Source organism: Balaenoptera musculus, chromosome 11, assembly GCF_009873245.2.
Source record: "Balaenoptera musculus isolate JJ_BM4_2016_0621 chromosome 11, mBalMus1.pri.v3, whole genome shotgun sequence".
Taxonomy (NCBI): Eukaryota; Metazoa; Chordata; class Mammalia; order Artiodactyla; family Balaenopteridae; genus Balaenoptera; species Balaenoptera musculus.
Window position 1 is genome coordinate 87,383,456 of NC_045795.1, and position 24,044 is coordinate 87,407,499.

The 24,044-nt window shown below is 37.8% G+C and overlaps 1 protein-coding gene across 1 annotated transcript in view; it reads left to right on the plus strand.

Moving 5' to 3' along the window:
• Positions 1-400: 400 nt before the first annotated feature.
• Positions 401-24,044, plus strand: part of LOC118904292 (AN1-type zinc finger protein 6-like) — a 28,352-nt gene continuing 4,708 nt past the window's right edge. The window contains 1 exon segment of the mRNA XM_036870189.1: positions 401-588. Within this exon segment, the coding sequence (XP_036726084.1) occupies positions 401-588 (188 nt within the window).

Genomic DNA, 24,044 nt, shown 5'->3' on the forward strand with positions numbered 1-24,044 from the left:
TGGGCTACTTCTCTGGGTTTAGATTCCTACTGCTACCATCACAGAAAGCGATTAAAGGCTTAACGTTTTCATTTTTGTCTTGTTGCTTTAATAGGGAGCAAGGCCCTGCCAGCTCCTCCGTAGAAATAATAAGAAAGGCCCCTTCTATGGGGCAGATAATCACAAGGAAGCATAGGCTCCAAAGGTTGCTCCCCCCTCCAGGCCCATGGGGCCAAGGCTGGGAGCCAGGAGCTCAGGCCGTGTTTCACCCTTGTCCAATCTACACAGCCACAGGGGTGGGCCAGGCCCTAGAGTGATGGCACTAGCAAAACACATGGAAGGAGGAAGGGGTGATTTTCTACAGATAGTAAGGCTCCCGGCAGACAACAGACAGAGCCAATGCCCTAGGCTAAATGCAGCAATGGCTACAGTCAGGACTGGAATCGAGACTTTAGTTACAAGCAAAGATGGAATCTGTGCACAAGTGGAGAAGGCAGTGCCCTCTGTTCCCCTTCAGAAGGCATTGTGTGGACAGAAGCGTGGAGAGAGAAATTCACCTCACCGTAAAGCAGTGGAGGTGAACATAGTTATAATTGAAAAGAAAATCATGTAAAGGAACAAAGGCTCTTTAAATAAATACTCAAGGGTTCTCACACCCATTGTGTAATTGGAACTGCGATTAATACCTTGAGATGAGAATATTTATCCAGTACTTTGTCAATGTTTGTTTTTTTGTGAACCATTAAAGGTTTGGATCTCTAGCCTTGAACTTTCTATCTCTATTGCTAAACTATAATCGCTATGCACAAACTAAAGAGCGGATGAAATAGTAGAATATACCTTTCAAGAAGAGAAATGAATATGTAATAAGAATATGTCAAAACAAAGTTTGAGCTTGAGCAAGGATCACCACCAAATACTCTGAACGTTTCTCTGCTGCACGTGGTGATGTTTGACTCGTGGACCCCTTACTGGATAGGGAGATGATTGAACTCTCAATGAATTCAAAAGTGGCCTGAAAAACTATATTTTTTTCTTTGAAAAGGATTTGGAATCTAATCTTTACCTTCTAAGTATAATTTTTCAAGTAAGCACTTTTTGAGGGCAATATAATGCCCCTGAGGTTTTTCTGTTCTTTGTTTTTTGTTTTTTTCTTTAATAGATATGTCCTTCCCAGGTAGAATAATCATCTGATTTCTAAAGTGCCTTTAAATATAGCAGTACCATTTTAGCTACTTTAAAAAATCCAATATGAATGTAATCCCAGATCCCATTAATTATTACACCTTTAAAAATCCATTTTCACCATTCTAAATTTAACACTTTTACAGTAAATACAGTAGACCACGGACACACACAGGTTTAAATTTTATGATTTTGACAACTGGCGGTGACTATGAATGTCTATGACATATAGTAATTTTCTGGAGACCTGCATTTGAATTGCCTGCGGGGAGATAGATGCTCAAGAATAAGTCTCTTAGCTAGTGACTGAGCGCTCTCATTGTCCAGAAGCTGGGCATCTCACAAACACCTGTCCGCATTGACATAGGTCCTCAACCAAGCTGCTTTAAATGGCCAGAGATGACCGTATTCTGACAGCGTGCACCGTGTTAACGACCTAACACAGTGATTCTCAAACCCGGAGGGTGTTTTAACTCATCCAGAGGACACTCTGTTAAAACACAAATTGCTGGGCGTCGCCCAAGTTTGTCAGAGTTGGAAAAGGAAAATTTGCATTTCTAACACATTCCAAGAGTTCCAAGGTGATATTTTGAGAACCCTTGAGCTGAAGGATATTAACCATTTATCATTAGGAAAAAAAGTTTTAGCTAAAATTTCCCAAACATATATCAGTAGTTTTACCAATACAATTTTTTATATCAAATAATGACTAGGGATAGCCTGGGTCAGAAGTGATGTTTTGCTGGTAACACTATCTATACTGGTTGTCAAAATATAAAAACACTTTTGTACAGGTAGTCACTTCATTGAAACAAGTAAATCCTCCCCTTCGCTACCCACTCTATTCCTTTCAACCCACCCATGAACTTAGCAATCAGATGTTAATAACTGGCCTAGTAGGGGACCTCCCAAACCTTTCCAATTGATCATCGCCTTTGGTTGCAGAAAGCAAAACACATTAGGAACGAGAACTTCTCCTTTGTCCAGTCAGACCCCACCTTATCAGGAGAGAGGAGGGGAAACGGGAGACATACTAAGGATTCTTTTTGATTAAAGAAAAGATTTGACAAGTTTGTTTATGCTCATTCCAGTAATGGTGGCTTATTACCATGGAAAAATTATTCCAAGTTTCTGTGAATTCTTGTGGCTCTCAAATCATCCAGACTTGTCCAATGGTGTCAAAGATCAGAAAGGAATCTAAGAGGGAAACTCCACCACTAACAGGAGTGCACCTAATTCCAGGGCATTCTCTGTACCTTTAGAGAGCTGGAGTGTTGACAGACGGATGAGGATTCTTAGATTTGGGACACGGCCATCTCAACGATTCCACGAAATGAAAATGTCAACAATAATTTGAAAGTTGTCTCATACATAACCATATGACATAATAATGAATGCATAAGAATTTATCATCACCATATGTTTTTATATAATCATTGGGTTTCAAGATGTTCTAAAGCAGCACTAATACAGATATCCAGGGGAATGTCTTAGTCAAATCTTTGACAGATTTTCCTCCTGTCTCTGTTGGCTAAATTCTTCATGTGTAAATTACTCCAGTTTAAATTTAATCGCTTTTCTCCATTTGGTCCTTTGAGAAACAAATCGTGTCCCTCATAAAAACCTCGCTAAATTTGAAGCGAATGGTCTAAAAATCTCTATCTTCTTTCCTTTTCTTTCTCTCTCCTTTACGCAAATCATTAAGCACCTGTACCAGGTACTAGGCTGAGTACCAGGGCTACAGATGAACAAAATGCAACTCCTGTCCTCATGACACATATAATATGAGGGAAATTATAGGCTTCCAGGAGAGGAGATATGAGTGGGTCAGATTTGAACTGGGGAATAATATGGCAAGAAGAAGAGAATGAGAAGGACTTAACTTGGGAAACTACTTTGTGCAGCAGAGAAAGAAGGTGCTACGTGGCCAGCGTGGGCGAGGTGGGGGAAGGACAAAGAGGTTACAGTATTCATGACCTTGTTGAAGATTTAAGAACAGAAAAGATCTGAAGACTTACAAATTAGATGTGTCATGAGCAGATTCCATTTTTAAAAAGATCTCTTGGGCCACAGTGTGGAGACCAGATTGGAGAAGAAAAACAGGGGGAAACAACCAACCCTTGTAGATATTAATATTTCATGCCAGACATGGCGGTGGCTTGACATAAAATAATGGTAGTGAACACGGAAAAACACAGACAGATTTGATATACATTCAGAAAGTAAAATAATCAAGATTATTTGGTGGTGAAGTGAATACGTGGGATGGAAGTAGAGGGTATTAGAAGGATATGAGTGGTGGTGGCACTTCCTCCACGTTCAGAGACTGGGGAGATCAAGAGTTCACCTTCAGTTTTTCTCGATGCCTATCGGCATGCACAAGGAGAGAGCACAGGTATGTGGATCTCACTATTGAAGTCTGGCGCTCAGAAAAATTAAACTTAATCACGTTGGTCATTAACATCTGTAGAAGCAGTATAGCATAGGGGAGAGTTTAGGCTTTGGATTCAGAGGCCTGGGAGGCAGAACCAAAGAGATCATGAATCCCCAGAGAAGGACTTTGAGCTAGCCTAGGAACTGCTTTCTTTATTTTTTTTAATGGTTTTCCAGTTCCAATCCATGAGTGTCCACAGAATAGTAAACTTGACCGTCTGGTTGACTTGGTCTACATCTTGAAACCAAAAGAAATAAACATAATGGATTTCCATTTGGCTCTGCTCAGCTGACTGACTGGAGGCCGAGTAAGGAGGTTGAGCTCAAAGGGATCAATAATCAAAACAAACAGTAGCTCTGTCTTGCTCTGGGGACTTCTTTATATATTTTGCTTTTTCATTCTAATTGCTTGGCACCCTAGTTAACGATTTCTATGGGATTAAACCCTATGATAAATAGTATTGATTCTAGCAACAATCAGCTCTGTAACAATTCCTGCACCAATGTGCTCAGATGTCATCAGCAGAGCCAGTGAGTTCTATCTATGAAATCTACCTTTCATTTTAGCGTGAAGCAATAAGCAAAATTCTCAGAATATTACCTCAGCACCAAAAGGTATCCATACTATAGAAAGAAAATCATTACATCTTTTCAACTTGTATATACACCTTGCTTTTCCCTGTGCCAGCCTGGGAGATATTCTCTCCCTCCACTGAAGGACAGTACAGCTTCATACCAAAGTCACATTTGAAAAAGAGTATCTTCATATAAATTGCTAAATTGGCCATGATTAGTAAAAAATGTTTCTTTAACACAGAGGATTATTCTCCTTCTATTTTAACCCGATTGGACAAACTCACTCTGCCTTCTGTCTCATCACTTATAAGACCTACACTTTATTGAGAAATTGCTTTATATTTTCTACCCATTATGGGAAATTCTTTACAGTGCATTAAAATGTAACCACTTTAAGAGGCAAGATATATCTATATTTATATATCTATATCTATGTTTATGTCCAGGCTATATTTATCTACCTATGTCTATAAATATATATATATATTACTTCTATATTATAAACATGTAAATATACTTTGTTTGTTTGTTTGTTAATTACAGTCAAACAAGTTGAAGGTTAGTTTATGCTCAACTCAAAAGCCCAAGGGTCATCCAGCTGGTAAGTAGCATTTCTAAGACTTGACTCTTAGGGTACGTGATCTCCAACCTGAGCTCTTGACAACAAAAAGTGATATTTTCTGAATTACTCTTATCTGTGAAAGATTTCACAATATTCATGGCATCATATGCCTCAATGAAATTAAAGATTTGAATTAAATACCAATATCTGAAAGACCACCTTCAAAAAATCTTTCACGCATGATCTTTGGCGTTTTGAGATATATGTAGCTGAGTCTCCAAAGACAGAATCATTTTCTCAGACTAAATGCAACTACTGAGAATTATAGCCACTTGTCTGCTTGCAGTGAAATGTCTTTAAAAATGATCAGTTCTCCCAAATATTCAGTTCATTTTTCAACTGTAAATTATGTAGAAAAGGTATCACCTATGCAGTTCTAATAAATCCTATGGACTGTTTCTTATGATATCATATTTATATGAGAATGTGCAAAATCTCCATCTTCTTCTTTTGAACCAAAATAAAATATAGCAAAGCTGCTGAAAACTTACATTAAAGCACTGGAATTATGTTTCCAAAAAAAGTCAGGAAATATTCAAATAGAGTTTTTGGGGTTTTTTTGTATGTGAGTGAAAGTGATTAAGAGCCTAACTTATATTTGTGAGCCAATGGGGATGCCAAACCAATGGTATAAAAGGTTTCAAGTAGGTGTCTACTTATTTTAAGGTGAAAACCATACCACTCACTGTATGCATATTGTTTTAATGCACCTGTCTTCCTTAATGAGTTCTGAGTAATAAAAAGAGAATTATTCTAGGTATTTCATGTGGAATTATGTAATGTAATGAACAGGGTTTGCAAATGGTTTCTCTTCTACCCAGGAGATGAAGTGTGTAATTCACTAAAATCCTGGATATTGACAGTTCCTTTATCTGGACTGAACAGCCTTAGCTACAAATGACAATTTCATAGAAATACGGGCGAGTTTAAAACGTTGTTCACAGAAGAAGTTGGGAGAGGGAGAAGACAATATTTTTACTTATATTTGCTTCTTACCTTAGGAGGACATGCTAAGAATGGTTTGACTTTTCTGTATTATGTAAAACACCAGAAATATGCCTAAAGGGCATTGTTCATTTTACCTGACACACAGTGATTTCAGCTTCTTCTTGGGAGTCACTCTCCTTCACTCAATCATGATCTTTATGTCCCAAAACAAGCATATTGAAATGTCTTAAAAGCCCTTCCTTATAGCACCCAGGAGAATACTGTCCAGTTAAGTTCTAAAGAGCTCCATCTTCAAAAGCTTATTCTAGGGACATGGTGAGCAAGGTGTTTACTATTCACATAATCTTTAAATCTTAGGGTGTTTGACAAAGTGAAAAGTGTTATGAGATAAACCATTTCTCAGATAAATCAGCTAGCAAATCTCAAATATCAGTTCCTGTTAAGTCAACCGTGTAATTCTATCCTGCAGTTCTTTCTAATAAGAAATTATATACATCATGGAAATGTAAATTAATTTTCAAAAATCTGGGATTCTTTGAGAGTGGTATATACATGTATTTGTGGAAATGAACTCTGTGTATTATCTTGTATTCACTTTTGTAAATTCTGTCTTATACTAACATCCTCAGAGACAAAAGAGACTTCAACACTTGGACAATACTTGGGAGACTTAAGCAAGTAGAAGATGGTATATTCTAGAATTCAAGATACAAAGGCCCTTTTATTTTGTTCCCAAGAGGAGCTGATAAGCCTAACTTTCCTTATGACTAAATTTAGCATGGTATTCCCTCCTCAGACAATTCGGGCCTAAAGTCATTAGATGAAAGTGAGCAAGGTTAAGTGTCCAAGAGGGGTTCAGGGGATGGGAGGTACAAGGGTGACCAGAGATCAGATATCAGAGATAAGGTGGGGTCTTCATGAGCAAGTCTGGGATGGGCTGGAGGAGGAAGCCTGGCCTAGGGTGTCAGAGTCCTAGCAGGGTACGGGGGGCTACCTAGTGTGGGGAGTTACAGCCCAGGAGGGCTTCAGAGGGCATCCACGTGGAAGACGGTCTATCACAGCGGTATCTGAACCCGAGCAGAGTGAAGTTGTCATCCACATGGGAAAGCGGCTTGGCTGGGCCTATTCTGGGTGACGAAGGCATCTGTGCGGGGGGCGAATGCAGTGTGGTGGTGTTTGGGGACACAGTCCTCAGTACAAGGCACAGGGACGTGGACAGGGAAAGGAGAGGCGGTGGCATTTTAGCAGGTGATGGTGGCAATTCTACCTCGGTTACACACACAGAGAGTGAGCAAATACGTAAATACTTCAAAGGCCATGCAAGCGGGGTTCTCATTGTCAGAGAATGCAGAAACCAAAATGCCACAGACACTAAGCAGGTGCCACTGAATCCCTGTTATGAGAGGGTCATGAGGAAGCACGTGAAAAGCTCTAATATCTGATTACTGGAGTCAGTGAAACTATACTGCTAGCTGACAGGTGAGTCTCAGATGAGGCCTCAGATTTTCCTGAGACCTAGTGAGTAATTATGTAACAGAGACCTAAAGGCAGGGATTAAAGGCCCAATTCACCCACCTGGAAACTGAGGAGCCTTAAACCTGATAAAGGTGGGAACAGGCGATCCTTTTCCTCTGTAGGGTGCAGGAGAGTAAGTTACTCCGTCTCATGGGAGTGGCCCAGGAAAAGGAGGAACGGGTAATACAGCTAACAAGAACCAACGAATTAATATGCTGCACTGTGATACACTGTCTACACGTTTTGTCTCAATTCTCACGGCAACTCATTATGGGTATAGGGAATATGGATATTGTAAGACTATTTTGCAAGTGAACAGCGTAAAGGTTCAAATTTAAATACACTGCTAGTTGGGACCTTAAGCAAATGTATTACAGGGTAAAAGATCTTAGTCTGATTTTCAGCCCATATTTTTAGCCTTTTTACTTCTTCCCTAAAAAGAAAGAAAAGTAGTCTCCCAGGTATGGTAGCCTCTCTGATGTGGCACCATTCCCAACCTTCCATAAGTATGTTACAATAAATACTACCGTATCAGTATACACTAGCATTGCATATTCTAAGGAAAAAATAGTGAAGAAATGTTTATGGCTATAAGATAATCAAGTGTTTTCTAAGGTAATGATTTATGACTTTTATCCCAAGATGAAAATTGACACACTTTATAAGAAAGGTGAGTTTAATTGTTGTTTCTCTTACTTCTACCGGCTTTCACTCATGGTGCCTTATTTCCTTATGTGTTTATTGATTTTTAACTGCTGGCTGTTCATCTTGTTTGTAAACTTACGTACGCAACTTCTTTGAGCCATGAGATGCAGGTGGGTACCTCCTGGGAGGATTTTGCCATCTGGTTCTGCCACAGGTCTTAAATGTACTACTACATGAGAAACACTTATATCTAAATTTCTGGCTTGAAGTGTTTTGGGACTGACCACATAGTATGAATTTATGTCACAGACTTGTTCTAATATCAGCTTCTGGTTATAGGCAATTTCCCTATTTTCATGTGAATTCACAGTTCCTTCTAATTCATCTTTAGATGGAGAGTATAGCACTTTTGAGTTCCAGCTATAAGAAAAGAGGATCCCTGCTTTGGTTTTCTCATTTTGGCTCAGCCTTAGGATTTTTTTTTTTTTTTTTCTTCTGTACTAGCACCTTCCCCAGTCCCGTGAAATACCAAGAAATGGTACTCGGTAAAACTGAGATTCACATGTGCCCTCAAGGTGAAAGCGGGCTGCAGTGTTCCAATTATTCTCAGGCTCTTGCCGTCATTTAGCTATTGCTCTAAATTCTTTACTTTCTTGCTAGACTACTTATGCATCTCTTTTCTTTTTCATTTTGTTTACTGTTTTCAGAAGAAAGATTGGTCCTAGATCCTCATCTGCTAATACATTACTAGAAATGGAACCATAGGGTAAGTTTCTCATTATCCATTCAGTTATTTAAACTTTAGAGTTCAATGATATGGCTTGCTAAAATTCATCTGGGGAAAAACTATTATAGATGACACGGATTATCTCATAACTAAATTTAAAGAAGAAATTTAACATATCTTAATCTTCCCCTTGTTAATGGATTTTCTTTTTACTGAAGCTCAATAATTTTCTTTCTATATTTTAAGGGATAATGATTTATTGACAGGCTCACACAGAGACTTGCATTCTATGCTAGTTTCTATACTAAAAAACTGTATCACTTAGTAAGTGACAATCTCTCTGGACTACAGTTGCAAGAAGTTAGTAACCTCAAAAGGAAAGTTTTGTATTTCCTATAGTACTTAATCATGGATAAGAATAATACATGTACGTAAAGATTAAGTCACAAAGAGGCTGTTCTGGGACTAAAATCTCATTTGTAACCATAAGATCCTTAAGTGTGTTGATTTTAAATCAATGCATAATTTCATAGCAGACAACTCTCTACTTATAATTCTGGTGTCACCTGCTCTCACAAGACCTGATCTAAAGTTGGTAATGCTTATTACATTAAAACTTACCAATGCCACTTGGAAAAATTAAACTATGTTAATTAAAATATGCAATATTTAATATGGTGTTTCAAATTATTACAGATACTTGACAGACATACAAGGGGTTCAACGACTTGTCTTTTGGAATTCAGTGAATGAAGCTGCTTCTTTTCGTCTTATGTATAATCTTGCACTTCACAAAGGAAACACATTGGAATGTAACAAAAGTAACCCCACAGTTTATTTTTACTTCTACTTATTTTGTATGAAATATAGGTTTCTAACAATTACATAGCCAAATCCTCTTGTTTCAGTCCTGATAAATATAAGAAGCAAATTTCCTCTTGTTTAGTTAAATTCTGATAGAAACTAGAAGGGGTGATGCTTAGTAAATGCACAAATGTTTGCTTGTAAATTTTATATAAAATTTGGTTCAGGGACTTCCCTGGTGGCGCAGCGGTTAAGAATTCGCCTGCCAATGCAGGGGACAGCGGTTTGAGCCCTGGTCTGGAAAGATCCCACGTGCCATGGAGCAACTAAGCCCATGAGCCACAACTACTGAGCCTGCGCTCTAGAGCCCGCGAGCCACAACTACTGAGCCCTCGTGCCACAACTACTGAAGCCCACACACCTAGAGCCCGTGCTCCGCAACAAGAGAAGCCACCGCAATGAGAAGCCCACACACCGCAACGAAGAGTAGCCCCTGCTCGCCACAACTAGAGAAAGCCCGAGTGCAGCAACGAAGACCCCACGCAGCCAAAAAAAAAAAAAGTTGGTTCAGTCAAGATGCTCCATTGATTACTTAACATACAGGTTTTGTCATAAAACCAATCATATAAAAAAAATGTTTTGAGAATAATAGTGTTGCCTGGCACAGTGTCTGGCACCTAAGGGCATTAGTATTTAGTAAAATATGTGTGGAGGAAATCAATCACTGAATGAATAAAATGTATAATAGATTTATATATTTAAAGTAGTTCTATAAATATCTAATAGCATATTATCCTTAATCCTATTAACTTATCTAATAGCTGGTCTAGGTTAATAGCTTTTAGCTCTGTGGATGGACTAGAAAGGATCCTTGTGCTTTTGGAAATTATGTGCAAAATTGTGATTTAAAGGATTAAATGGATTGTTCCCTCCTGGGGAAAGGATCACTGCTCTCAAAAGATCCTTAAAGTGTCTGAGATGAATAAAGGTTAAATATCAATGTCTTAAACAAAGATGGATCCATTATTTGGGATTAAGGTATTTCTCTAATCAACACAATGCTCTTTTACTAGAACACCAAGAAAAAAATACTCTGATGTAGCCAAGTCTCGGGATTTTAAAAGAACAAAAGCAGTATTAGGCTTAATCATTGTACTTCCTGACATAAAATCTCGCAAGAGTGTAAACTCCACAAGGGCAAGAATTTTTTTTTTTTTTTTGCTTTGTTCACTGGATGTGTTTCTCAGCACCTAGAATGGCACCTAGCTTATAAAAGATGGTCAAATTCTGTTGAGCAAATGAGTTAAAATTCAAATAAACGTTGCTTTCTTTTTTTAAAAAAAGAGATAGACACTAGTTATATTTCAACAATTAAGTGATCTATTATTGTAAATATTAATAAACTCAAAGTACAGGATGTAGCCTCAAAAATACCAAGTTATATACATTTTAAATATTATATAAGATTTATTTTATGTGCTCAGATTTTGGAAAGCCCTTAGTTATTAACTTCATAAACACCTGAAGCTACTGTTTAAATGACCTAGCATAATTTTTGAAAACCTTCCTAGTGTATGGTAAAAATAAAAAAGGAAGAATTTGGCCAAGTGAATCCCTGTTTATAATATGTGTGATGTTATCTTCAGGTTTGAAATCAAAACTTAAATAACCTTCTGGTTTGCTTTATTGAATGGTTTCCCATGTGCCAGTCAAGCTAAAAAGCCATCAAAAAACCCAGTGTGCATTACGAGCACAATGTGTCAGCGAACCAGCTTGATATGATGGAGCTTACACTCAAGCAGGGGACATTGAGAGGTCCAGGCCTTTGATTTGTGTTTCTTTCTGAAAGGATTAAATCATGAATGACTAGATAATTAAACAAAAGAAAACAACACACACAAAAAAATCAAGAACAGTGATTAATACATTATTTATTATATCCACATTTACATGTTAATAACAATTTAAACCTAGAAGAGCACTTAGGGATGATCTAATCCAACATTCATTTGACAGATGGAACACCTAAGACCAAAGAGGTGAACTGGCTTGTCCAGGATAAAAAGAGATAAAGCAAGAAGGCAGAAGTTAGCATAGACACCCATGTTTTCTGACAGCCGTCTCAGAAGATACTTCCACATAAAATGAGAACCCACATGTCCCCCAATACAGTTACTGAATGAGTGTTAGTTGAATTCATTAGTTAGCTACATTGTATTTCCCATATAAGCAGACATATTACTGTATGCTAAAAAACTCAGCATAGTTAAGAACTAAGATGCAGGTCTTGTGTATACTGATGGGTGAATATTTATTACCTGGTATGCTAATGCTAGTGTCTCTAATCTAAGAGCTCCCTTGATAAAAATTAAACTGTAGGTAAATGGCTATCCTGGTAAAATGCTGATGGGAACATTTTGATACACCATTTTGGAGGGTCATTTGGCAATATCTATTAATATGAAATAGGCCTATCTTTTGACCTTGCCATCTCATATCTAGAAGCCTACAGACATGCACATAAGTTGGCCAGGATACTTATAAAAGTAACACTTGTAATAAGAAAGAAAAAAGGCAAATGGCTAGCTGTACTCAGTTTTTAGGATTACGGTGAAGTGACCATTTAAAAAGTTTCTGTGGAAAGTTTAGTCCCAGCATCTAGAATGGGTGTGATATGCAGTCGACCCTTGAACAACGTTAGGGTTGGGGCACCTGCCCTCCGCACAGTCAAATATCCATGCATTGTCGGCCCTGCATGTCCTGGAGGTACTTCTGTATCCTCTGTGCCTCCGAGTTCACGGTCTACATCCACCGATTCAACCAACCATGGATTACGTAGCACTGTAGTATTTATTACTGAAAAATATCCACATATAAGTGGCTCCCCGCAGTTCAAACTCATTTGTTTGAGGGTCAGCTGTATAGTAGGAGCACAATAAAATTTAATTCTTCAAAAGCACAGAACCTGACACCTCTTGTACAGAGAACTTCCATAAATGTTCTCCATCAATTCATTCTCCCATAAATGTACTCACTCAACCTACTGGGAAGCACCACAGTGTAATGGTTGAGGGCCAGCATCCGTGATTGGTGTCAAACACCTAGATACCTATCTAGGCTCTGAACACTTAAGCACTCAAAACCTGCTTCTTTTGTTTCTTTGTGTAAAGCAGGGATAACAGCACTAACCTCATTAGGCTGTTCTAAGCGACTGCCCGAACATCAGAGGCAACATCATGTGTATACGCACACAGGCCTTATATACTGCATGCATCATTTTTGTTGTCTAAGAAGTGGTTAAAATACTGGCTCCATTTTATTGGATTGTAATGGAGCTCAAGGGAAATGTTGACTACGATATGCTTTACATTTCACATAATTGTAAAGTAGTATCATTTAATAATTGTTTAACAGAAATCCTGAAAATTCTCAATTGAGGTGATGTCTAATATGATAATTACAGTGGATTGTGATGGGGCTGTGGAAGCAGTCTCTAGTAATAACAAATCTATTTAAAATAAAAATATGCTAATATATCATGTGCCTGCTATATAGAAATTCTGAAAGTGTAATAGTATATAGAGTAAAAAAGCCAAAATTCCTTCCTTTCCTCCTCAAGTATAACCATTTATTAAGTTTGGTGTATTTTTGGAAGCATATATAACCACCGACTAATATATTTAAAAAAGGGACAATAGTTCATGTTTTGCTTTGCAAGTTGTACTTTCTATAGCTCCTAAATTGTATGACAAACGCCTCGAATTTGATAATCTATATAATGTCAACTAATATGTATTCTTGTGATTGCGTAGCTTCCAAAAGAAACAGGCTTAATTTTATTTAGATCAGGAATCAGCAATCTTTTTTTCTGTAAAGGGCCAGATGATATTTTCAACTGTGAGGGCCATGTGGTCTTTGCTGCAACTTCTCAACTCTGCCACTGTAGTATGAAAGCCTCCAAAGGCAATAAGTAAACACACAGGAATGGATGTGTTCCAGTAAAACTTTATTTACAAAAACAAGCTGTGGGCCAGACTTCACCTAATGGTCCTGTTTGCTGAGGCTTGTTTTAGATCACTTTTTAGTATCCAATGCTAGTTCCTAGTCCCCTAAGCCAGACAGCATTTACGTGAATTCTATAACCTTGTGCAAACTCATACAAATTGGAGATCTCACACAGACTTTTAATTTTTAAAGGCACACGACTGTCAAATGATGAGTTAAACACTGTCCTAGGGCAAATGAAAGGCATCTTGAATACAACTGGTCCCCATGGATAGAATCCTATCAGAGAGAGTGTTATTTTATAAAGAGAAAATGGCACATTAAGTTACTCTTCATTAAATGAAAAAACAAAAGCTACTCAGGACCTATTAAAAGCATGTGGAGATTGAGTGAAAAGACAAATAGATGAGGTATGGCAGCAAAAAGAACAATGTCAGTGCATTTTATTGATCATTAACCTTTTGAAATAGGAGGCATTTGAAAACAACAGAGAAGTGTGTTATTGGTTTGGCATGAAACCTCTAATGATGCATGAGAATATATGCTCAAAAATGTCAAAGGTCACCAGAATCACATATTGGCAGATAAAATGTTTTTGATATTGTGTTATACAGAAGTAAAAGGGCAACAAGCTGACTTCTATTGTAATGCTGGCTGGGGAAATTCTGTGGTATTCAGTAAAGTTAAAACTGAATGTAGTACAATATAATCTTGGCCTCCTTTCTATACACCATCAGATAAAACTATTGCTAAAATATCAATGTTATGGATATATTTCTTACCAAGTAGGCATTAAAGATGTCAAGGATTGACCAAATTTTTTATATTAATGGTGGTTCAACAATTTGCCAGTGTAGACTTTTTGTTAAAAATTGGAGAACCAACTCACCTATAGACAGAGACAGTCTTAGACATATAAAGCTCTTCCTCCCATTTTACTCATTCTGTGGTTTCAAATGTCTAAAATATTTCTGTGAGTGGTATCTTAGCTATTGAAATATTAGGATAAATTTGATCAAACCTATTTTTTTCTAGAAAAAAAGGGTCTAAATAAAACTTAGCAGGGACCTGAAAAATCTTTAAAGTTTTGTAGGACTGCATATTTTTTATACATCACCAAATAAACATTGGTATGCTAAAAAAAAAAAAAAAGAAATCCTACCATACTCAGAGCACTGTGCATACAGGACCACATCTGAATTTTTTTAAGCTGCTTTATTTGGAAAATAATTCAACACTACCTTTCAAAATAAACTCGATCTACAAAGTTAAGCTTTGCAGGTGTGTTAATTTGATAAAAATAAAAATAAACTTTAGACAAAAAATATTAACTTGGCATAAGGGTAGGATGGATTTCTTGATTTTTGTTGACAATGATCTACAATCTACCTAAAGAGAAGACAACATTTATAACGTGGTATAAATGCGAAGACCTAGTACACATTAAAAGAAAAATATTCTCATGTATTCTCCTGCGGAGACTTTTTTAAAGATCTACAATGAGACGGCCTATGAGTTTTACTTTGGGTGATCAAGCAAAAGCAAAACAAAAACACAGTAAGAAGTCATCCTTTACTTCTAGTTTCCCATATCCTCCCCTATTGAATCCACTAATACTAATACTGATCTTGCCCCCAGAATCTCACAAGTGTTCCCATTCTTCTCAATCACCTTTCCTTTTGCTACGCCAACCCACGCACCAGAGGTTCTCATTGTCACAATCTCACTAACCTCCAAACTGGCCTCCCCACTTTAATCCATGTAATGCACAGTGGCCAGTTTGATTTTTTTAAAAAACTATTTAGACCATGCCACTCTTCTGCTTAAACATTAAATTGCTCCCCATTTTACTGCCTATGAAATCCAACTTTCTTATCATGACCTAGAAGTCAACAAGATGTTTTCCACTTCATCTGATACCATTTTCTCTTGTCCAGACTCTGTTCTTGCCTCAAAGCCTTTGACTTAATGATTTCTCTGTTTGGAAAAGTAATATTGTGACACCGAGGCCCCCTAAAACCGAGTGCCTCTGCCCAGTTTATGATAAACCCCTCTATCCAGAACATTATTCCCTTTCTTGTCCAACACCTATTCCCCTCAAGATTGAGAGGTATAAAAGAAAATGGGGGATTGAAACCAAGCAGGATACTGTGGGGTCCTCCTGGGTACAAAAGCCTCTCCATGTCCCCTGTTCCTTATCCGTAGGAAAAAGACTTCAGCCTCCTAAAGCACCCCTGAGTGCCAAAGGGCAGATTCAAACACAACTTCGGGAAAGGAGGGAATACAGAAACAAAGGAGGAGCAGTCAAGAAATAATAATGTGTTGATAAAGCAGGGTCCTGGTTCCTCCTCAAGGGATACACATAATCTGGTACAGATCTATGAGCTCTTCTATAGGAACTAAGGCCCCTGCCCCACCCAGGTGGAGGCTGGTAACTTCAGGCTGAGCATAGGCACTGGACCCTAGACTGTGTGGAACCAGAAGGCTGATGACCAGATTCCTGGAACACCACCCTGTTACCTCCCCACTAACCAGTCAGGAAGGTCGCATGCCCTGCAGTCCTCCCCCTAGATTTTGCCTATAAAAACTTTTCCCCCAAAACCATAGGGAAGTTTGGCCTTTTTGAGCATGAGCTGCCCTTTCTTCTTGCTTGGCCTTTGCAATAAACCTTTTCCCTTCAAACTCCGACATTTTGCTTTCTTTGGCCCCACTGTAATCGGGCACATAAACTTGGGTTCGACAACAGTCTGAACTCCTGTTACGGAGAGAAAACTCTCATCCTTTAGCTCTTGGCTGAAATCTCCTCCAACCCCTAACTTCTCATTCTGTGAGTCCCCCTTTCCTACCACTGCTGTTATTAGTTCTCACACTTTATTTTCTTCACAGTCTGTAGCAATTCAGTTCATTTTTTGATCACTTGTCTAATGCCTATTACTGCTTACGAAATGGAGGCTCCATGAGAACAGAGGTATTGTTTTTCTTGCTAACTGCTATATCCCAGTGCCTAGGATGAAGGCCCACTCAGAATAGTGTGAAATAAAATTTATATTTTATGGCAAGACGACCAAAATTTAAACATAATTTCTTCTCTGCCCTTTGGCCTCCTCTCTCCCCCTTACTGTGCACTGTGTATCTGCATTATGCATCAACCAAACTTCCCCCATGAGCAGGAATACCTTGTCACCCATAAAGAACAATGTTCTTCCAGCATCAACAAGACAGCTCCTTAAAAAGATAACATTCCTTCTTGATCTTGTAAGGGGTCATGTGACCCACCAGGTTGACACTTAGATCTGGATTATGTAAACTGTCAATAATACGTCATTTGATGTACAGCCCTCTGCCTCAAAAAATCTTATGTAACTGTGCCTTGATTTCTAACTGGTGGAACAGTTCTCAGAGCTTTCTGAGATGCTCTTCCGGGGTTATAATCCTCAAATTTGGCTCAAATAAAATTTTCCATTTCTTTCTTAGATTGACTGATTTTTTTGTTTACAATAGATAATCAGACATTAATTACTGAATGAGACACACGTTACAGATGAAAGTTCTGCAGATCCAAGGATAAAATAATGACAATATATGTAAAGTACATGCACACAACACTAGCTTTATAATTAAAGCCTCAAGTCCTTATTAGGCATTTCTTGAAAATGTCATAATTATAAACGGAGATTAAATGTAGACAGACAAGGGAGGGAAAATATTATAGTAATAAAATTTCAAAAACCCTTTGTTCATGCTGAAAAAGCACAACACAGCTTAAGAACAGAATGATTTTGTTTACGTAACTGACTTTCTGTCCCCAAATTCAATAGGAGCCGATCGGAAGCACTCCTCTATCAAAATGTCAGGTCTCAGTAAATGACAACTATTGATATTTAGTGCACTCCTAACAATGCCAGACCATGCACCATGTTTTACGTGTATTCTATGTTAATCGTTTCAACAACCTTATTGAGATGCTAGGACCATTATTCTCATTTTGCAGATTAGGGAATCTTGAATCTCTTATCTCAACAGGCCATAGAAAGAAGAATATTTCAGCAAGTCATCTGCTAGGCTTACAGAAAAAAAAGCACTGCAGATTTTACTGCTGTGCTTAATCATTTATGAATCTTGGTTTAACTTCTATCTCTTGCTGGAGAATGGAGAGACTGTGGAATGTTCAGTTAATAAAGAGAAAAGACATTTCGTGTCTTTTCCTATGATTCACGCAGAAGAGTCAGTTATTAGAGCCTGGCATAGGAAGCAACAGGGATGAGAGGATTACACCTGACTGCAAGACAGGAGAGAAGGCTCCAGAACTCTCATTTATTAATTTACTTCATTAATTATTGTATTTACTGATTGTCTACCAATTACCAAGCAGAATGCCTCTATGCCAGAGATACGAAGACAGATAAAACACATTCCCTGCCCTAGACTCAGTTATTGTCATTTGAGTGGAGAGACAAGCAAACCAATGATAAAAATATGCCGTGATAACTTCTTTAATAGATGGTATTTATAGAACACTTTTCAAGAGTTAAATATATACCTAACTTCTGAGTAAATGAAACAGTGCAAAACCAATCAGCGTCAGATGCTTTTATGAGACAGTAGGGAAACACTGAAAACACAATTCATCAAATAAATAATTAATTATACACATCTTAGTATATAGATACATAACTGAAAAAAGTTTTCAGGAGGAAACAGAAAAACCCATATGACCGTGAAACAAGAAAATTTACTTTCTTAATGTTTGACTATTTACAAACCTATCCCACTCCCCCAAATCATATCATATTGTTATTTATTTCACACATAAAGCTGTCAGATTAATGCATGCTCTCATGCAAAACTTCATCTTTGACTGTCTGAAGTTAATTCCTAAGTGCCACTGCCTGACAGATGGTTTCAACTTTTCCATTCTCACAATAAATAGACAAGTTTACCCTTTTCAGGAAAACTATCTAAATTTGATTTCCAATAATTCTTAAGGATAAAATTAGTGTCTAGACGACATAGCTATAAAACATCCAGTATATCTATGCAATATATTTGACAGTCGATTGTCTTGTAAATCAAGTCATATTTTTACACTGACAACTCAAATTTAAAGCATCTTTTCAAATTAACATTGCTAGGAGTATAAACACATTATTGTAAACACAGATACCTGACAAAAGCATTTCCATTCCTAGAATATTTATTTTTATTTAAGACTTTTACAGTTTATTTCCTTTCTTACCCTATAGTCAAATACATTTCTCTTCTTTGACATTCATATAACACTAATTATTATACACTCCCATACTTAAACTTTAAATTTCATTATAATTTCTATGTTCAGTTTTCAATATTCTCTTTTCTTTTTCAAGTATGCATGTTTTACATTACTCCAGATTTTTAGAGATTAAAGTTTAAAAAGTTAAGGAATATAGGGACTTCCCCAGTGGCACAGTGGATGGGACATTGAGCTCCCAATGCAGGGGGCCCAGGTTCGATCCCTGGTCAGGGAACTAGATCCCACATGTGTGCCACAACTAAGGAGCCCGCCTGCCACAACTAAGGAGCCCATGTGCTGCAACTAAGGAGCTGGCAAGCTGAAACTATGGAACCCTGGAGCCGCAACTAAGGAGCCCGCCTGCCACAACTAAAACCCGGAACAACCAAATAAATAAATATTTTTTAAAAAGTTAAGGAAAATAAAGAATATGCCTATTCTATAATGTATACATGATATATATATACCATACACATTACACAATTATATTATATTTTATATATATTCTTTAGAAAAAAGAAAAATGAAACAGAAAGATATATATACAACACCGAGATTTTGCAAAATACAGCTTTCCCTCAGGCTCTAGCTAGTAACCTTAATTTGATTTCAGGGCCTCCTCCCAAGCAAGCATTTCAGAAACTCCTTTGACCACTTCTGATTAATCACCCAATCTCTCCTTAAGGAACTCCTCCATTCTTAGCCCCTTTCCTTCGCCTACATACGAAAATTAGTCCTGTGCTTTACTGTATTATTCAAATTCTGAGCCCATCCTTGTCCTGTTTTATTTGGCTCCAAGAATGATTTAAGATTAGAAAAGGTAAACTTTCCACTTATATCCCCAAGCATTTGTCTATGTGAATCAACAAAGAAAACCTACATTTGAAGTCCAACTTGCTGGCTCTAAGGACTGGGGAGAACGAAGTACTGATATTTTCTCCCTTAAGACTCTTGCACGGATTAGCGTTATTTCACCCACTGCCATGCCTATGGGTCCATAAAAGAAAACACGCTCAGGCCACCCCTGAGAAGACAACGCTATGGTAACTGAACCTGAAACATAAATCTGAGATGAGGCCTGAGGACACCAGAGCCCACATTTTTTAGTGTGGAGCTCGACCCCCACGTGAGACTTGCAAACTGTACTTCAATAAAAAAAAATTAAATTAATAATTTAAAAAACCCAGCATGGGGGAAAATAAGTTCTATGAGTCAAACCGCTGACTCATGCTAAAAAAGCATAAGAAGTTTATGGGTGAGGAAATAGACAAAGATTTTTTAAAATTAATTACTTAATTTTACTGAAGTATAGAAAACTTACAATATAAGTTTCAGGTGTACATAATAACACAATATTTATATAGAATACACTCCATACAAAGTTATTAAAAGATTTTTGATGAGGCTTTTGGGTCTTATTATCACAAACATTAATTCCCCTGAATTGGGAAGACAATGGTTTCTTCCTATTTATCTCAGTTTGAGAGGCTTCAAGGAGATCACTTTGTGTGTCATCTGTATTTTGAGGACACACTGGATTGATATGTGTGTGACTGAGTAGGAACCTATGGTGCCTTCCCAGGACAGAGCCCTCCCACTATGTCCTCTGCTTGCCTCTTATTTGTAGAAAAGCTGTAGTCTCCCAGGCCCCCTGAGTCACAAAAGCATGGCTGAAGAATTAATGACTGAAAAGCAATCTTGAGAAAGAAAAACGGAGCTAGAGGAATCAGGCTCCCAGACTTCAGACTATACTACAAATCTACAGTAATCAAGACAGTATGGTACTGGCACAAAAACAGAAATACAGATCAATGGAACAGGATAGAAAGCCCAGAGATAAACCCACGCACCTATGGTCACCTTATCTTTGATAAAGGAGGCAAGAATATACAATGGAGAAAAGACAGCCTTTTCAATAAGTGGTGCTGGGAGAAATGGCCAGACACTATAAGACTTTTATAGGCCAGACACTATAAAACTCTTAGAGGAAAACATAGGCAGAACACTCTATGACATAAATCACAGCAAGATCCTTTTTGACCCACCTCCTAGAGAAATGGAAATGAAAAAAAAATAAACAAATGGGACCTAATGAAACTTAAAAGCTTTTGCACAGTAAAGGAAACCATAAATAAGACGAAAAAACAACCCTCAGAATGGGAGAAAATATTTGCAAATGAAGCAACTGACAAAGGATTAATCTCCAAGATTTACAAGCAGCTCATGCAGCTCAATATCAACAAAACAAACAACCCAATCCAAAAATGGGCAAAAGACCTAAATAGACATTTCTCCAAAGAAGATATACAGATCACCAACAAACACATGAAAGGATGCTCAACATCACTAATCATTAGAGAAATGCAAATCAAAACTACAATGAGGTATCACCTCACACCAGTCAGAATGGCCATCATCAAAAAATCTACAAACAATAAATGCTGGAGAGGGTGTGGAGAAAAGGAAACCCTCTTGCACTGTTGGTGGGAATGTAAATTGATACAGCCACTATGGAGAACAGTATGGAGGTTCCTTAAAAAACTAAAAATAGAGCTATCATACAACCCAGCAATCCCACTACTGGGCATATACCCTGAGAAAACCATAATTCAAAAATAAGCATGTACCACAATGGTCACTGCAGCTCTATGTACAATAGCTAGGACATGGAAGCAACCTAAGTGTCCATCAACAGATGAATGGATAAAGAAGATGTGGCAATATATACAATGGAATATTACGCAGCCATAAAAAGAAATGAAATGGAGTTATTTGTAGTGAGGTGGATGGACCTAGAGTCTGTCATACAGAGTGAAGTAAGTCAGAAAGAGAAAAACAAATACTGTATACTAACACATATATATGGAATCTAAAAAAAAAAAAAAAGGTTCTGACGAACCTGGGGGCAAGATGGGAATAAAGACGCAGACCTACTAGAGAATGGACTTGAGGACACGGGGAGGGGGAAGGGTAAGCTGGGACAAAGAGAGTGTCATGGACATATATACACTACCAAATGTAAAACAGATACCTAGTGGGAAGCAGCCGCACAGCACAGGGAGATCAGCTCGGTGCTTTGTGACCACCTAGAGGGGTGGGATAGGGAGTGTGGGAGGGAGATGCAAGAGGGAGTAGATATGGAGATATATGTACATGTATAGCTGATGCACTTTGTTATAAAGCAGAAACTAACACACCATTGTAAAGAAATTATACTCCAATAAAGATGCTAAAATTAAAAAAAAAAAGAATTAATGATTGAAAGGATGTGAACATGTAGTGACAAAAACAGCAGTTGGGCCAGGAGAACTGGTAAGAATTTAAATAGTGAATCAGCCATATGTCAACCACAGAATCTTTAGCTCCTCCCTGAAGTACACAGATAACTGTATCTGATGCACAGTCACTGTGTTGTTTTACAGATGCCAATGCCCCCACCAAATGGAAGGAGTTAACTGCTTGATGACCATGAGCACATAGCCCCCAGAGTGGCTGGAGCCTGAGGATTGATAATGTTAACCCCTGTGACACCACCCTTGTTACCTCACCATCAACCAATCAGAGACTTGTGCAGAGCTGACCACATACCCTGTGACTTCCCTCCCTCATTTTGCCTTTAAAAATGCTTCCCTGAAATCCACTGCAGGTTTTGGGTTTTTAGAGCATGAGGTGCCTGGACTCCTTGTATGGCACCTGTAATAAACGCTGCACTTTCCTTCACCACAACCCTGTGTTAGTAGATTAGCTTTACCACATGAGGGCGAGCGGACCCAAGTTTAGTTCGGTAACATGTTTCCCACACAGAACTATCTGAAGGACAAGTCGTCCAGCCTGCCTTCCTGAGTTGGAATATACAACATGATGGCAACAGTTAACAATGCCATACGATGTATATGAATGTTAAGAGAGAAAATCCTGAGTGCTCACTGTAAGAAAAAAATATTTTATATATTTTTTGTATCTCTATGAGATAATGAATGTTAACGAAACTTGCAGTCATCATTTCATGATATACGTAAGTCAAATCGTTATGCTGTACACCTTAAACTTACACAGTACTATACATCAATTATATCTCAATAAAACTGGAAAAAAACATAAAACAAGGTGATAAGACAAAAATAAGATGCTTTATAGTTATACCCCATGAGGCTTGTTTGTTTGCCATAACTTTACAACAGTTATGCCACTTTGTTTTTTATATATACCTAAGCAAATTATAAAATATGCAACACATTATTTTAATTAAGGTGAATATTTTAACAGAAATAGCATGGATAAGGCTAAATATATCTTTGACCACAACTCCTAATCTCAATACTGCCACTTCATTCCGGAAGTAACCACTATTACTGATTTAGTGCATTCTCTTCCAGACCTATGGTTTTATACATGAATGTATATCCATGAAAAATATCATTTAAATTTTCACATAATTAGAACCATTTTTTCATCTTATATTTGCCTGTAACACCCAAAAGCCTGTGTGGGAGGAGGTAATCAAGAAGACTTGACTGTCAGTTGAACTACAGGCTGGACCCAGGCCATTGGAAGCTTGCCATCCCACCTCCACTGTCTTGGGATGTGTGTTCAGCTTGTGTTCCTTGCTCCTAGAAACTGCACCAAGGAAACAGCCCTGAAATAGGACTGGGTATGTTACTAAACGCAGTTAGGGGCTCTATATAAACAGTTCACCTTTGGCTGGTGAGTATGGAGATCTACTCGTCTTGCAGCCACCCAAGACAAGCCTTCTTCTAAGTAAGCTCTCTTGCTTATTAAACCTGCCACCTAGCAATCTGGAAGGGTCTGCCTTTTTCTTTGGTCTCTCCTGCCCTCTGCTTACTGGGGGTCAGGAGCGGGGGCTGTTTCCTTTTATACCCAGGAAGTTCCTGAGGAGGTTATGAAGCAACAACCCATCTTGCATATTTTTACTTGCAGATTTCTTTTTAAGTACTGCACACTAACCCACAGCATCTATTTATCATATCGTATTTTTCTCCTTCTGTGGACATTTTAATTGTTGTTAACATTTTTTTTCTTTCACAGACAACAGTGAATATCCTTCTTATACTACTAAGAAAGCATTTTGATGTAAATCTCACAGTTTATAAATTCTTAAGGCCAAAAGGCTGTGCTTTAATCAGATTCATTCTTTCATAGATCTTAATCATGATGTCTGATTTTACTTTACACATTGTCTTATTAAGAAATGTTTTTGTCCTGCCTCAGATATTTTTTACTCATGTGTACTTTAGAACATTGGATACCAAATCTTATGGTTCATTTTAATCAGCTCATTAGACAAAAGTCCGTGGATTCCTTGCCTTATCCTG